Here is a 17,339-nt window from a genome sequence, read left to right as displayed (position 1 = left end):
AAGTCTGAGCATTTATATTTTTGAAAAGCACCACAGGTGATTCTGATGCTTACCAAGCCCACTAAATAGATTGGGCTTCTCTTTCATGGAATGCCTCTAGTTAAAGCTAACTGTGTAAGTAACAGGAATCGAATCTCTACCAAGTGTGAGTACTGCTTTATCAATGGGCTCTAATTAATTATCTTATCTGGACTTTGTTTTCCTTTTATCTCCACCGAGGCTATTTCCCTCTTCACTCTCCCTGTCATCTGAGGATGATCCAAGATCTCTGAGCCCGAGGTGGGTTTGTACTGCACACTGCTTTACAGAATGCCTTGCACATCGTATAGCATTTGCTCATGAGAGTTTCCATTAACTCCGGGGCAATATACCAGTGCTCCAAACACAAAACACAGGCCAAGACTCCCTGAGGAAGCAACATGGATGTACCCCCTCCATCCTCTCCAAATGAGAATGGCACGGAGTTATAAACATTATTAAATTTTATTAACAAAACTTTGTACACTTTAATACATGTGGAATTTTACATCTAGGTAAAATAACAACACATTCAAAATTTACCATTTATACAAACTGTTACAGAATAACAACCAGTGGGTTAAATAAGTAAAATAAACCACACTGATTTTTTAAATTATCTACAAAATACTTGACTTTAAAATTCCCCTGAACATATAAAAATAAATTAATTTTACTTTTCAATTAAATCTACCAATTAGAAATATTACAAATCAAAATATCAATGTTATCTTATGAATTTTTCACAATACAAAACAGATTCACAAAACTTTATTTACAGAAATGAGGTAAGAACTGTGCAATGTTTAACCAAGAGACATATTGCAGAATTAACATGTTCTTCCAGCTAAGTACACAGTGGAGGTCTAATTACAGCTGGGTCTTTTCCACTAATAATTCACACACCAAAGAACAGTTTGGTGATTACATCCCCCATGGTGGATCACTCTGCGGTACTGTCACATCAAAAGTGTGGCTCCCCAAAGTGGAAGGGCTGTCATACAGGTTTCCCCTGTTTTCAGGAACTCTAGTGGTGAGCTTTTGTTTTAATGGTCAGTAATGGGAAGTGGTTAAAATAAAACAACTCTCTATTCTTACCAAATCCACTCCTTTTCTTGTGACTCATTAGTGGATAAATACCCAGGTAATAGTTTTGCCTGAGCTATCTACAGTGGCACAGAAAGTTCTGAATAAAGGCGGAAGCATGGGAAGGCTGCAGGTGTGAAGGGATGATTCCTGCTGCTCGGAGGACTGACTGTCCCACCCTGCTGTCTAGAGCCCTTGCAGCACAATGGAGGCACTTGATCAAGGGCAAACCCCACCAGCACTTTCCAGAGTGGCCCCTTTCTGAAAGAAGTATTTCGCTTTGAATTGATCTGGTTCCCCCAGCAGCCTCAGAACTCAGTTAACTCAAGGTTTCTTTAAAATATGAGTAGCTCTTAACACTAAAGAAAGCAATTCTCAAAAGAAAATTACCTTTAGCAGATGCAGACATTACCATCCTAACTTGATTACCAAAACTGGCTAAATCCCATTAGAAAGGAAATATTTTTTAACAAAGATTGCCAAGTCCCAGGTGATGCGCTATATATTTGTAATATTGAATCAATGGAACTCCAGAAGAAATTAGTTCCTTGGAATTTGACTTAGAGCAAGCATACTGTAACCCAAACAAAAGAGCGTATTTCAACTTGTACAATAAAATCAAGTAGTTTGTAAATGGAACAAGTATTTAGTTTTGCTATTCGTATCTCCAATTTATAAACCTAGTTGTGTACCAACTATATTCTTGAGTTGATAAACATATTGCATGTAAATTATATCACTTTAAAAACGTATTAAATTTTCTTTCCATGTTCAAAACATTGGGGTAAGGGGTAGGGGCATGGGAATTCCATTTCAGTGCAACAAAGCAACAAGAAAACTAATCAAAGCCTTACAAGAATGTCCTTGCGGCAATTAATCCTTTGTTGTGCATTAAGTTTCTTGTTGCGTTTCTTCATAGCTGTAGTAAAAGGACTGCAAAGGCAGCCAGATGAAGTGCTAGAACAGCAGGACAGGCAATTTCTAGATGTTTCTCAGGTGTCAACTTTTCTCTTGAGCTACAGGCCCGGTTTTATCACTAAGTCTCTGCAGTTAAACAAAAGAGCAGATGCGTTAGCTAAATCAACTTTTGATAATATCCTCCCAATTTGAAACTGAGATAAAATGTGGTATAGAAAGTTATTCCCTTTTTTCTTTTAAGTTGGCAAGGCTACTTGCAACATAATATATAGACATGAATTTACTAGTAAATACTTCAAAAACATTAAATTCAACAGTATAAAAAGACCAAAGAGGTGGGCCCATCTGAGGGACAGAACTTCTAAAGAATGAATGCAGAATTCATCTTCCAAAATCAACTTTTCCACAAAAGTAACATGGTACTGTAGAGAACAAAATTTTTATAGGCCAAGAAAGTCATGGGCTGTGATTCCACATTTGCTATTTGTCCTTGGGCTTTCTTTGCATTTCCTTTTACTAATCTATAAAAAATGGAGTTACAGCCTATTATTACTTTAAAGACTGAAATCAGATGTCACGGTATCTAGCAAGGACCCCAGCACATAGCAGGGTACTGAGCAAACAGCACCTCCCAGCACTGTGTTCCTCTATTATCTCATTAAATTACTGTGATTTTCCATTAAATACATTTCATATTGTATAACCTAGGAAAAGTTTGTAATTAGTGCATTTCTTAACACAAGAAAAAAAATTGTGAAACACAGGGGGAAAAAATGCTACCAAAGAACTCAATACAGAATCACTGAAAATTGCCCATGTCAGCAGAACACTGGAGAGGTAAACGCCGTGTGTGATGACAGGAAGTTGGCGAGACAAGAGGGCAAACAGAAAGCATTGAAGAGTTCATGAAAAACAATCCTCTATTTTGAATAATTCTCATTACTAAGTACAAACTAAAGTTTCTGAAGACTAAAAGCACAGTAAACAAAATTTTCAAAGTAACGGGAAACAGCAAACACTGCAACTTTGAACACTCATTTGCCAAGTCTCCCACCTCAGTCTCTCCCTTCTTCCTTTTCCTGATGTCCAGTCTCCATTCTACATCCCCATAGCCTTCCTCTAACAGGGTTCTGCCCTGAACTGGAATTTAGGGGAAACATTTATACTCCAGTAAAGTAGATCTAACTGAAGGGGAGAATTAATAGAAAGAAACGGCCTTAAAATGGGTTCTCCTGTATGTGTAGAATACTGTTCCTGCATCCATTTTTAATTTAACTTTCACATTGAAAGGGTAAGATGCCATCACTTACATGAAAATAACTAAAAATTTGAATTCCATTATAGATGTGACTGATTTACTTTCTCTAAAGTAATCTGGTAAAATAATTGGATTGTGTGCCCTAAAATGTATGTATTAATCTTGGTAATAAATATACTTAATCAGTAAAAAGCACTTTAGAGTAAAATAAAAATATTTTCAAGTTACATAGACTGGTTCTATAACTAAACAAAGCTTCTCAGAAAGCGCCAACCATTGTCTTTTGATTTGATTGTCCCATATGACTTGCTAACTAAAATATACTGTCATCTTGAAAATTGCTGAATTATAAAACAGCCTTCAAACCTAATGTGCAAATTCAAACTGATACACTTAGGGGATGTATAAATTGGCTTAGATCCTTTGCCTATAATATCCATCTGCTAAAAGCAATGGGTTTTAAGAAGAAATGATCAGGGGAAGAAAATTAGGCTGGAAAATGATCATCTCTGATTATTCAATACAGTTCTTGTTTCATTAGATGTAGTAAGGAAAACATACTTACTGCTACTTTCTGACTTGCATTATCTCCATGGATTGTGAGAAATGGGTTGGCGGTAGCTGCGTGAAGTGGGGGTGCCTGTGTACCTGCAAGAAGGTTGTTGATGGGTATTTGTGTTGGTCCAGGGATCTGCAGCTGCTGAAGTTCAGGCTGGTGGTGCTGCTGGTGGTGATGTTGCATTAACTGATACAAAAAGGCTTGATGTTGTTCCTTAGGGAAAAACGTGAGAGAAAGTGAGTTCCCAAGCACAGAATTCAGCAATCAGATGAATCTGCCTTTTGTTTTCTTTCCTTTAATATTAGATATTTGCTAAGAAAACAAGTATCTCATCTAGGAAAATATGCTGTACTAGATAATAACTATCAGCTATAAAATGTCAATATCTTCAGTGAACAGCTTATTTTTAAAACAGGACACACATAGGAAACTTCTATTAGGTTATCCGTGATGATCAATGAGGGAATGCAGCAGCTTAGAGAAATCAAGGTGGACATTTGAATGCATCATGCGTGGTCAAACCCTTTCCAAACTTAAAACAACTTTAAAGTTCCCGTTCCTGCCTGTCATTAGGGTGCTTTCTTGACACAGTTACAGACCACTCTTTACAGCAAGCATATACTTCATGCAGCATATATTTATAGATTTCCTGAGCGCTTACTAGGTGCCAGGCACTGCTTTTGGTGCTTGAAACACATTGAGCAGGGAAAGGCAAATAAATGAAAACGTTCAAATGTGATTACTGCTCTGCGTCAAGGGAAACAGAATTGTGATTGAGAAAGTCTGGAGGGAGTAGGGTTTAATGGTCAGGTTGTAATTTTAAGCAGATTAGCCAGGGCAGTTTTCATTGCGAAGTTAACATCTGGATGAAGATTTGGAGATGAGGGAATTAGCTGGGTGGATATGGGGGTGGACGAGGATTTCCAGGCAGTGCCAAGGGGCCTCCAGAGGGGCAGGTCCAGCAGGATCCAGTAGCAGCAAGGACCTGGGGAGGGGGGAGGGAGCCAGGAGGAAGTGAGAAGAACGCAGAGCTTGCAGAGGCAAGGCATGGCCAGCCTGGCTTGTATTCATAGTAAAATGGGAAGGTTTTGAGAAGTGGCAGAGTCTGATTTCAGGATGGAGTCAATGTGGGGTGTCAGAGTGAGGATGGAGCTGCCATCAGCTGACGTGAGGAAAACGATGGGTGGGGCAGGGTTGTGCAGGAAGATCAGCTGTTTGGTTTTGGACACGTCATGTGAGAAATGTCTTTTAAGATATGCCAGTGGAGGCCCGGCGTGGTGGCTCACGCCTATAATCCCAGCACTTTGGGAGGCTGAGGCGGGCGGATCACGAGGTCAGGAGATCGAGACCATCCTGGCTAACATGGTGAAACCCCATCTCTTAGTAAAATACAAAAAAATTAGCTGGGCGCCTGTAGTCCCAGCTACTCAGGAGGCTGAGGCAGGAGAATGGCGTGAACCCGGGAGGCGGAGCTTGCGGTGAGCCGAGATCGCACCACTGCACTCCAGCCTGGGCGACAGAGCGAGACTCCGTCTCAAAAAAAAAAAAAAAACCAGTGGAGCTACTGAGTGAGCAGATGGATTACGGGAGCTTGAAGCTCCACAGAGAGGTCTGGCTGGAGATGTAAATCAGCACAGAGATGCTATTTAAGGACAGCGATAGGAGATCACTGAATTCCACCTTGGGCGCACTCAAGAGGGTGAAGAAGAGGACCAAGAAAGGATGCTAAAGAGGAATGACCAGTTATAGGAAGACACCAAGATGATGTGGTATCCTGGAAGCTGAGGGGAGGAAATGTTTCAAGGAGGAGGAAAAGTGATCAACTCTGTCAAATGCTGTTGCCAGGTCACATAAGATGAAGAATGAGAACTGACCACTGGATTTAGCACCATGCAGGTCATCTGGGGGAAGCAGGGTCAAGCAAGAGTGTCGGGCGGAAGCTGTGCGGAGGCTTCCAACAAATTCTCACCTACATCGTTTGATCCCTGTAAATGAACAAACTTTAGCCCACAACACTGGCGGATGAAGGAAAAAGTACAGTCCTTTAGTCCTCATGGTCTCCAAGCAATAATTTGTGCTGAAAATTCCTTAACCAAGTTCTGGAAATGAGACATCTACACGTGCTATTATTAGAGTAAAATCTTGATTAATAGGAAGACACCCAAACAAATGGAGTTTTAGTACTCCTATTAAGATGAGGCAACAGATAAGAAAAACAAGATCCCAATCTTAGTGTCAGCATTTTTTTTTTCTTTTTTTGAGACGGAGTCTCGTTCTAGTCATCCAGGCTGGAGTGCAGTGGTGTGATCTCGGCTCACTGCAACCTCTACCTTCCGGGTTCAAGCAATTCTCCTGCCTCGGCCTCCTGAGTAGCTGAGATTATAGGGACACGCTACCATACTCAGCTAATTTTTGTATTTTTAGTAGAGACGGGGTTTCACCATGTTGGTCAGGCTGGTCTCGAACTCCTGACCTTGTGATCTGCCTGCCTCGGCCTCCCAAAGTGCTGGGATTACATGCATGAGCCACCATGCCCGGCCAGCAATTAAGAATTTATATACACTCATATGCAGTGTGCCTTTAACACCCCTCTAAAAACAGACTGAAAATCATTCTCCAAGCAGCCCAACTACATGAAGAGTGCTCGGGAAATGGGTCTGGAGGAAGCCCCATGACTGTCCACAGGGCCAGGCCTGCCCTGCACCTGAGCCACAACCCCACTTGGGTCTCGGTCCATATTTCTCCCCTTCTCCAAGTTCTCTATTTCCCATCTCCCCTCTCATCTAACCGTTAACACCCATCTCCCTCCCTTTACTTCTTTTTTTTTTTTTTTTTTGAGACAGAGTCTGGCTCTGTCGCCCAGGCTGGAGTGCAGTGGCCAGATCTCAGCTCACTGCAAGCTCCGCCTCCCAGGTTTACACCATTCTTCTGCCTCAGCCTCCCGAGTAGCTGGGACTAGGCACCTGCCACCTCGCCCGGCTAGTTTTTTGTATTTATTTTAGTAGAGACGGGGTTTCACCATGTTAGCCAGGATGGTCTCGATCTCCTGACCTCGTGATCCGCCCGCCTCAGCCTCCCAAAGTGCTGGGATTACAGGCTTGAGCCACCGCGCCCGGCCCCTCCCTTTACTTCTAATTAAGAAAATCAGAAGCATTGAAAGTTGGATTGCTTCAACCCTCCACATAAAACCCACCTCCAGTTGTTCTGCCTGCCCTGCTGGTGCAGTGAAATACTGTTCTCATCTCCTCCTCTGCTAGCACCTTTCTTCTCTCCTATGCCAGAAATGTCCCATCAGCATACACACATGCTGTCACATTCAAAATGAGTCAAAACTGCCCCATGGTACTACCACATCCGCCTCCTTCTTCCCTTTCCTCTGCTTTCCAAAGTGACATGTCTTAAGGTGCCCATATGCTATCTTTACTTCCTCTCCCTCCCATTTTCTTTTGAACCATTTACGAGGTTTTTACTTTTATCACACCCAAACTGTAAAAAGTCTCTAGACAACCTTTAAGAAACAGTTCCTGCCACCCAGGCTGAGGTGCAGTGGCATGATTACAGCTCACTGCAGCCTCAACCTCCTGGGCTCCAGTGGTCCTCCCACCGCAGTCCCCCAGTTAACTGGTATCACAGGTATGCACCACCACGCCCGGTTGGTCAATTCTTTCTTACCCTACCACAGAAGCATTTTACACAGTTGACTCCTCCCTTTCTGGAAACATTTCCTTCACCTGGCCCCTAAGATGCCACAGTGTCCTTGTCTAGGCTCACTGGCCACTGTTTCTCAATAGCCTTTCTTTACTGGCTTATTCTTTTCTAGGGTGTCCAGGACTCAGTCTTCATGCTCTAGGAGTCTGCATCAAATCTCATGGCTCTCATCACCTGTGCAGCACTAACCCCAGATTTCTATCTCTAACTGCATCTTTGCCTGGGACTCCAGACACCTACTATGCAACTGTCTTATCTCCACTTGACTTGCACATCTAAAGGGATTTCAAACTTAGTGTGTCCATGACACCTATTTTTCTCTCCAAAACTGGCTGGATTCTGTTCTTCCACATCTCAGTAAAAGTCACTATCCAACCATTCAGAATTCTTCTTTCTCTTGTATGTCCAGCAAACAAGTCTTGTTGGTTCTATCTTCAAAACATCTGGGCTAGGCACAGTGGCTCACACCTGTAATTCCAGCACTCTGGAAGGCTAAGGGCAGATCACTTGAGGTCATGAGTTCAAGACCAGCCTGGGCAACATGGTGAAACCCTGTCTACAAAAAAAAAAAAAAAAAATTAGCCAGGCATGGTGGGACATGCCTGTAGTCTCAGCTACTCAGGAGGCTGAGGCAGGATAATCACTTGAGCCCAGGAGATGGAGGTTGCAGGGAGCCCAGACTGTGCCACGGCATTCCAGCCTGGGCGACAGAGCAAAACTCCATCTCAAAAATATAACTATATATACCACAATTCCAGGCAGTTTTCAATACATAGCCCATACTATTTTAACACCTACGTCTCCTGCCTGGGTCACTCCCTCCCTGTTTCCACTTTTGCCTGTCTTCACTCCCCCACACCCTATAATACACACAGACTATTCTTCATATAGCAGCAAAACTAATCCTTCAAAATGTAAATCATTATTTCACTATTCTGTTCAAAACCCTCCAATTCTTAATCCTGAAAAAAATGGAGAATGAAATAAGATAAACAAAACTGAGATTGTCAGTGCCGGGTGAGAGAAGGAGGACTACACAGGTCTTCAGGGTGCTCTCCGCTCTACTTTTGATACACTTGAAATTCTCCGTAATAGATTTTTAAAAAAATCGCCAGTGGCTTTTCATCGTATTCAAGATAAAGTCCAAATTTCTTGCCACAGCCAAGAAAGGTTGTATGCAATCATCTGAGACTCCCTGCTTGGCTCTGACCTCTCCCACCCTTACCACACTGCTGCTGCCTCCTCTTCCACACACAAGCATGCCCAGGCCTTTGACAGCAGTTGCCCCTTTACCTCCAACATGCTTTCTCTCTATGGCGTACTCCCTGAGCTCTTAGGTCAGTCTGTGCTCAAAAGTCACCCCTTGCAGAGGCAGGGCCATCCTATATAAAATGGTCCTCGGTTCCCTATGCTCTTCCCCCCTTATTCCACTTCCTTGTTCTCCTCAGCATTTATCAGAACCAAAAAGCGTTCATCGTGTCCATCCATCTCTTGTATCAAAATGAAGCTCCGGGAAAACACACACCACATCTCATTCGGCACTGTGTTACCAGAGCCTATGGAAGCACCAGGCCACGTGCCCTGTCACTTTTAAGTTCAGGAGTGAATGTGACATCACTGCAGGTATCACAGCCTGTATACCACATGGCAAGAAAAACTTTTTGGATTATGCATTCAATAATGTTATTTAACAAGGAGAAATCTATACCCACACTGAATATTACAGCTTAGAACACATGCTCCTAATAAAATATTATCAAAAGAAAGAACTTACTGGTGTGAGCTGTTGAGAATTTAACAACTGCTGAAACTGCTGTTGATGAATAAGTAATTGTCTTTGCTGGTCAGAAAGTAATCCTAGTCCTGAGGCACTGAAAAATGATTACAATTCTTACTTTTTACTACACACCTCTAACGCATTTTTAGAAGTTTAAACATAAAAGACAACTTTTCAATTTGATGTTTAATAACAAGTACAATTTTTAATCCAAACACTTTGAAAACAATTATGTACAAATTATGTGTGTGTGTATATATATGTATGTGTACAGCTAAACAAGAATTCACATTGTCAAGAAATGTTTTTATTATAAAACAAATAGGCCCTACCTTATTTTATGGAATAGAAATTTACATGTGTTTCTAACAGGCATATGTAATAATTTATCTTTAATTATTCAAAGATAATTTAACTCACACTAAGTAAACACATATTTGAAACAAAGAATCCAAACATACTACTGATTTGACTTATCCTTTTCTAATTGTCCCAATGGTAAAACTAAACACCAATGAAGAGAGCTAGAGGAAACAGCTTTCTAGTACCCACTGCAAATCCATTTAAAAGTATTTATTCCCCCAAAAGTATGTTTAATAACAACATAGTATGTTTAATAACAACATAGCTTTAGTCCCCTAGTTTTGAACAAGCATTCAAATGTAGTTCCAGTACAGTGAAACCAATGAGTCTCACTTCCTGGGAATTCAGATAAATAAATGACCTTTATCCTATACCAAAATCTTTGATTAGAATATTAAAAATATTACATACATTTTAAGAAACTAATATTCATGTTATCTCCACTATATTACCTTTCTTCAGAATTTGATACAGGAATTCAATATACAAATAAGAAAAACTAGTATTTAAAAATAGACATCACAGATTAAGACTAATTTTCAGCACAAAACATATTTAATGCTGTCACTATAAGTGAATTCATTTAAATCTAAGTTTCAAAAATAAATGTACTCTGTGTATAATATACTTAAAATTTTTGGCAGACTTCTTAAGGTATATCTACAAAGAAACACATTGAAAGCCCCAATCTAAGGCATAGACAACACTGGTACTCCATTAGTTACACTAAAAAACCCAAAACATACTTAAGTTTCTTACCTGTTAGTCAGTGTAGCTGGCATTGGATGTGTTGCATTAGGTGGTACAGTTGTGTGAGTGAGAGGGGTAGGGTTCTGGGACATTGTGACAGGAGTCTGCATAACCCCATTTAAAGCTCCTACAATGCCATTAATTGCCAGTTGGTTACCTGGCAAAGCTCCAATTATTCCACCCACTGCAGACACGGCAGGAATGGTGGAAGTTACAGGCTGCATTCCACTAGCTAGTGCCCCCACTGTCACACCATTGACCTGCTGAACTCCACTCACTCCTGAGCCTTGTTGAGCCGGACTCTGCCCAGCAGGAGGTGGGGTAGAAAGAGCTGATGAGCTGCTGGTGCTTTGTCCACTGGAGGTTAAGTCCTAGCGTAAGAAGAGAAACTAAATTTAAAGAACACAGCAAAACTGTTTAAAATAATTTAAAACCATTTGACATAATATACTATTATTTACAAGTAAATCACACAGATGAAAATAACCACACAAAAATTACCTGATTTAATACAGGAAGAGAATTATCAGGTAAAAAGCTGTTTCCTATATGAGGGCTCTTACTGCTGTTCAAGGAATCAGTAGTAGGAGCTAGAATAATAAAAGACAAAAAGAAACCTATTTACCCTATTAAATTACATTATGTGTAAGATTAAAGGCTTATTTAAAAGCTTATGCTGAAGCCCATATCAAAACCACTTAAATATCAAGTCTTGCTATTCCTAACTGACTTAAACAGGAAAAAAAATCTATATTGAATACCATCACTTTAAATCAATAATGAGATCATTAGACATTTAAGTAAATGTTACCATTATATTATGGACTAAGGAAGTTAGAGTAAATTCAAGTTGATCACTTAACAGGATTCTTTATGCCCTTGAAAAACGACCTATCATTCCTTTTCTACATCTTCATATAACTGGTGACCAATTATTACTCACTTATAATACAAATAACATTGAAAGCCTATTTTCTTTACATACAAAATAAATATTTTCACACTTACCAGTCTGTGCTGAAAATGTGTGTATTTGATGAGACGGACTAGGATTTGCTGTTATAGTTGGAAAAGGCACTGAAAGCTGTGCATTCAATAACTGAAGCCGTTCCTTTTTGGCAGTCAAGTTTTTAATTTGTTCCTCTAATCTTCGGTTTTCAACTTGAAGTTGGTGTAATGACTTCAGCATTCCTAAAACTAGCACACATTTGGATAGTTTTTAATAACAAGTACACACATGAGACTAAGTATTTTACACAGTGCCAGTAACCTTAGAAATAAGTTACAATAGAACAGTAGAAATTCTGTAAAGTGTTTCTAAATGATTAAGTTTTGTTCCTAAATTTGTATGTGGGATTACATTTCCTATCTATGTATTTTTATAAGCACAAAGGCAAAGTGTTCCTGGATGTACCTTCTGGAAACTTTGTTGCCACATACCAAAACACACACACCAGCATCAGGTAATTTTCCATTCTCAGTGAAAAGTGATGACATTTTATTTTTGTCAAAATAAAAGCCTATTAAAAATTCAAGAGCCTGTCACTATTTTTCATTGAAGTCATATATAGAATGGTTAAGGATCGCACCAATACCCTTTACCAAAAATAACAAGCACATGTTTTTGTTTGTTGTTCCATTTAAACGAAGTGCTGCCATCAGACTTCCTGGCAGGAAGCCCCTAATCCCAGCTGCTCAGCATGTTGCTCTGCAGGTCACCCAGCAGGGAGCGCTATGTGTGCGCCCAGCCACGTCTCCAGTCCTGGAGAAAGGCGCATCCCCTGTGAACAGGCTGGCTTTCGGTCTGGCCCCCATCACCTCAGGTACTTCAATTCCTTCCACAACTTGGACCTCCCAACTAACAACACAGAGTGTTACTGTTAAGATTTTTGAAGTGTCCATCACATACTAAAAAGTTGTATTTGTTTAACATGACCTCAGGGCCTTCAGAAGATACAACTCCTCTGGTACAGACACATCTGGCCATTTCCCAAGGATTTAGCTTTTATCCCTTCCCTCCAAGATCCCACAAAGAGATCTTAGTGGGCCCAAATGAGATGCAATAAGACTAAGCTAAACCTATCCTCCAGCTATCGTGTTTAAAGGATTAGCCCGGCATGAAATTTCCTCACAATTACCATTTTTTGTCAGGTTACCATTCACAAAATACCAATTTATGGCACTTAGCCAACAATAAGCAAAATGTTTCAATAAAATGAAGCAGCAAAAGTTTATACTCCAAAATGACGAAAATCACCTATTTTTCCCTAAAATTAAGACAAGGCCACATCTCCAGCTAACCACCACCTATTTTAACTCTGCATTTTACACCCATGGCCCTAATACTTAAAATGGTGAAGATACTGAAATATAGATATATAGTACATGCTCTATAATCCAACAGATGATAAGCATAATATATATTAATTATAGATTTAATTCAGTAATTATTAGTCTTCCTCCAAATTATGAAGAAGCTAGCCGGCCATACTTGACTATATGTTTTTTTTGTTTGTTTTTTTCTAGAGACGGAGTCTCGCTCTGTCGCCCAGGCTGGAGTGCAGTGGCGCGATCTCGGCATCCCCTGGGTTCACGCCATTCTCCTGCCTCAGCCTCCCGTGTAGCTGGGACTACAGGCGCCCGCCACCATGCCCGGCTAATTTTTTTTTGTATTTTTAGTAGAGACGGGGTTTCACCGTGTTAGCCAGGATGGTCTCGATCTCCTGACGTGATCCGCCCATCTCGGCCTCCCAAAGTGCTAGGATCACAGACGTGAGCCACTGCGCCTGACCGACTATATGTATTTTTTAAAGTAAGTTTTCCAGAGGTGAGCAACGTTTTCTTCAAACAATTAGGCTAAGAGAAGACAGTGCTCATATATTTTAGTAAACTGGTAAGAACAAAGTACAGTGGAGACACAAAGTACCGATATGTATAATCATGGTAAGCACCGAGACAATGCTATATATGAGCCAGGCAGTGGTCCTAATATTTTTCATGTCATTTAATCCTCACAATAACCCTCTGATATGGGTGCATTATTATTCCCAATGGTAAAAATAGGAGACTAAAGAACTTTAAAAAACATGCCCAAGATTATACTATTAATAACAGGTAAAGACAGGATTCAAGTATAAGCAGTAACACTATAGAATCTCTTCTATTAAACCACTACCTTATACTTTCTCTCACTGTATTATATGAAATGTATATCATAATCCCATTACTACTCTGGATGAAAAGTGACTTCTGCATCCATCTGCCTGTTTGTCCATCTGCCCATCCGTCTTGACTTACACGTAAGAAAATGAATACTTACTGTCACTAGGAGTACCCTGTTCTAATAAAAACTGCTGTCCTTCACTCCACTGCCTCTCCAAAAGCTGTTCTATGCTGGCTGCTACTGGAGGCAGATTTTCCAAACTGCTGTTGCCTGGTTGATCATAGCGAATCTGTAAGCTGCTTACAGGGGATCTGTTGAAAACAATTCTCAAGTTAAAAAGAAGGGGAATGCTTTTAAGAGAGTGCAGTTTCTTACCTAAGCTGATCCCTTTTCTCCTGTATGAGTTATAACATCAAGCTGCCTATGCCAGAAGTATCAGGTTCCTGGATTTAGAAAACCATAATCTACCCTAAAATTGAGTAATTATCATTCTTCCTCCCAATATTATAGAATCAAGGGAATAGCTAGCCATCATAGATAATTAAAAACCACTAGAAAATATAAACACACCACCAACAATCTCTGAAATAGGCTGTAAAATAACTTGGTATGGCATAAGACAAAAGGGTGAAAGACAAAATTAGACTTAAAAATAATTTTCCAGAAGAGAAAAGAGTTCCACCACTCTGCTTTGATATATTTGCTATCCCAATAACCCTAAACAATTATAATATTGTGAAAGATATTTGAATTTACAACCAACTAAAATCTCAAATAGCACTAAAAAGAAATGTTTAACAATCTTGAAGCAGCCTTTTGTTATAAATTAAAAATTACTCATTTTCAAGTATTTTCACAATTAAGAAATAAGACCAAAGCATTTTTTTTCTTTCATTTCTGGAAATAGAGTCTCACTTTGTCAGCCATGCTAGAGTGCTGTGATGCAGTGATGGCTCACTATAGCCTTGACCTCCTCGGTCCCGGGTTCAAGCGATCCTCCCACCTCAGCCTCCTAAGCAGCTGGGACCACAAAATCACACGCTACCACGCCCAGCGCTTTTTTTGGGGGGGGGGGGTAGCGGGGAGGTTGGGCAGGGGAGACGGAATTTCACCACATTGCCCAGCTTAGTCTCCAACTCCTGGGCTGAAGTGTTCCTCCTGCCTAGGCCTCCCGAACTGCTGGGATTATAGGAATGAGCCACCATGCCCAGCCCCCAAAGCAATTTTTATTCGATCCTTTTACATGAATATTTCTAAAATGTCTTAGATCTATACTTGAAATGATAAACAACCCTCTAAAACAAATAGTACTTGTATTAAGATGAACATGTAATGTTCTCTCCACTTTTTGTTTTAAATTAGTAAGTGTGGCCATTTCTGATCTCCAGCTACCATGCTAACATAATACATTTAAAGAGCTTTAGAATTTCCAATGTGTTTGTATATATCTCATATAATCTCCACAACAACCTAGTGAGAAGTTGAAGCCTGGTCCATTTTCAAATGAGGAAACAGGATGGAGTTTTAGTGACTTGTCCAAAGACACACTGCTGGTGAGGTGACAAGAGCTGGGCTACACAACTCAGGTCTTCTAACAACCCACTAGAATTCTTGACACTGCCTTAATATGCTGCTCTACAAAATCTTCGTAAGATGTTAAACAAATGGGGTTTTTATTCCATATGTAAACATTATGGGCTACATACAATTGGCTATCCCTCTGCAAATAGTACATTATGCCAGAATAATTTAGGCTGTTACATTTCAGGCTGATTTCTAAAGAGTAATATAAAGTTGGAAATAATATGCTAAAAATAATTTAGTACCATTTGTTAAGTCCCATTTCACTAATGAAAAGGAAACACGGCCGGGCGCGGTGGCTCAAGCCTGTAATCCCAGCACTTTGGGAGGCCGAGACGGGTGGATCACAAGGTCAGGAGATCGAGACCATCCTGGTTAACACAGTGAAACCCCGTCTCTACTAAAAAATACAAAAAAAAACTAGCCGGGCGAGGTGGCGGGCGCCTGTAGTCCCAGCTACTCGGGAGGCTGAGGCAGGAGAATGGCGTAAACCTGGGAGGCGGAGCTTGCAGTGAGCTGAGATCCGGCCACTGCACTCCAGCCTGGGGGACAGAGCAAGACTCGGTCTCAAAAAAAAAAAAAAAAAAAAAGAAAAGGAAACACTATACTAAGCAAAATAGCACTAAGAGATTTTTAATAATTTCTCGGTAGCTTGTAGTATTTCAAGTTTAAAAGGGGGACAGAGAAGTGCTCTTCCACTAAACACCGAGCAAACATCCATTAACTTTCTTCTTTGAAAAGAAAAACAACATAGAAGTAATCACAACATAAAATCACAGACTAGTTAGATAATTTTATCACTGTGTTCTTCAGATTCCTGGTTTCCAAAGAATGAATATTTGATTTTCTGCAGAGTTCAATCAGGGAAAATAACACTACTTTTAGTTCACCCAGGAATTATATAGGAAAAAAGGCACCACTAGAGATGTACCATTAGAAAATAAAGTTAGTGGTTACTGAACTAATCTCTATGATAAAGAAGATGTTCCTTAACAGACATTCCCCAAATATATCAGCAATACTGTTATTCATGATCTGTCATCACATGAAAAAGTTCATTTTGGAAAAAGAAAAATTTGTAGACATGGAGTCTTGCCATGTTGCCCAGGCTGGTCTTGAACTCCTGGCCTCAAGCAATCCTCCCAACTTGGCCTCCCAAAGTGCTGGGATTATAGACATGAGCCACCACGCCTGACCAAAGTTTTCATTTTTAATCACATTTCTCCCTTACTTAGAAGAAAGACCCTAGAATGGGTTTTTCTCTTACTCTCCTTTCTCACCCATTCTCACCCAGTCTAACACCATGCTTGAGGGAGGGTTCCTAAATTAGAGAACACGGAGAAAACAAAGAGAAGGCACAGAAGGGAAATAAAATTAATAGATAGCCATCACCAAAGTTCCATTCTCCCCTACAAACAGACACAGTATCTCATACAACATTCTCCCCATTTAGAACAGAAGGAATATGCAGTTCGGTAACCCCAAATATACTAATTATATTTTAATAAATGGTACCTGAATACTGTCATAAAATAATTTCAAAAAACTTGTAATACATTTGCTATAACTGATTCAAACAATTTAAGAACTAGTAGGAATTTAGTGATCTACCACAGGACTTTACTGAATTAGGAACTGGAGACTAAGGGATTAAGTGCTATACCTATAACAGAGCTAAAACGAACCCAAAGTTGAAAGTCTTGGGTCTACAACTTTAAGAGATCTTGAAACTATTTTATGATCAAAAAGAATTATTCAAATCAATATACAAGTAATAAATAAGAGTTCGAACTGATTGGAAACCAAAGGAAAGGGATTTGTTTTACTTAGAAATCTAATGGTGTTTAAATTAGTATTTAAATTAATTTGGAATCATTTTTCTTGTCTAGACATGCTTCTTATCTGTAGAATGCTTTTATAACCTCACAAATGTACACTCTACTGATGAGATAAGAAAGTTTCCAAATCTCAGTTTCCTTTGCCTATACTTTGCAGTGTAAATAGTGCTTACCGTGGCGAGAGACTTCCTCGGGGTGAGCTTCCTCTGCCAACTAGGTTGCGGCTATTGTCTCCAAGATCTTGATCTGTAGTGTAAATATTTCAGAGCTGATAAAGTGACTCTCACTAGATAAGAGGTTTTAAACTCTTGCCCTGATTT

The 17,339-nt window shown here is 40.0% G+C and overlaps 1 protein-coding gene across 17 annotated transcripts in view; it reads right to left on the bottom strand.

The window, feature by feature from the left end:
- Positions 1–464: 464 nt before the first annotated feature.
- Positions 465–17,339, bottom strand: part of MLLT10 (MLLT10 histone lysine methyltransferase DOT1L cofactor) — a 219,681-nt gene continuing 202,806 nt past the window's right edge. For 13 of the 17 annotated variants that reach the window (XM_050804023.1, XM_050804025.1, XM_050804026.1 and 10 more), the window contains 8 exons: positions 17,193–17,265; positions 13,757–13,911; positions 11,446–11,634; positions 10,939–11,027; positions 10,447–10,808; positions 9,322–9,418; positions 3,846–4,052; positions 465–2,148 (listed from right to left, as the gene is read on the bottom strand). In XM_050804023.1, coding sequence (XP_050659980.1) covers positions 2,104–2,148; positions 3,846–4,052; positions 9,322–9,418; positions 10,447–10,808; positions 10,939–11,027; positions 11,446–11,634; positions 13,757–13,911; positions 17,193–17,265 — 1,217 coding nt within the window. In that variant the 3' untranslated portion in view covers positions 465–2,103. Of the gene's footprint in view, positions 2,149–3,845; positions 4,053–8,015; positions 8,104–9,321; positions 9,419–10,446; positions 10,809–10,938; positions 11,028–11,445; positions 11,635–13,756; positions 13,912–17,192; positions 17,266–17,339 lie in introns of those variants that run through there. The other 4 variants (XR_007728788.1, XM_050804030.1, XM_050804031.1 and 1 more) reach the window with 4 other exon arrangements.

This window comes from Macaca thibetana, chromosome 9 (assembly GCF_024542745.1).
Source record: "Macaca thibetana thibetana isolate TM-01 chromosome 9, ASM2454274v1, whole genome shotgun sequence".
In the NCBI taxonomy this organism is placed as follows: Eukaryota; Metazoa; Chordata; class Mammalia; order Primates; family Cercopithecidae; genus Macaca; species Macaca thibetana.
The sequence above is the reverse complement of the archived record's forward strand: the minus strand, read 5'-3'. Positions and strand labels throughout refer to the sequence as shown.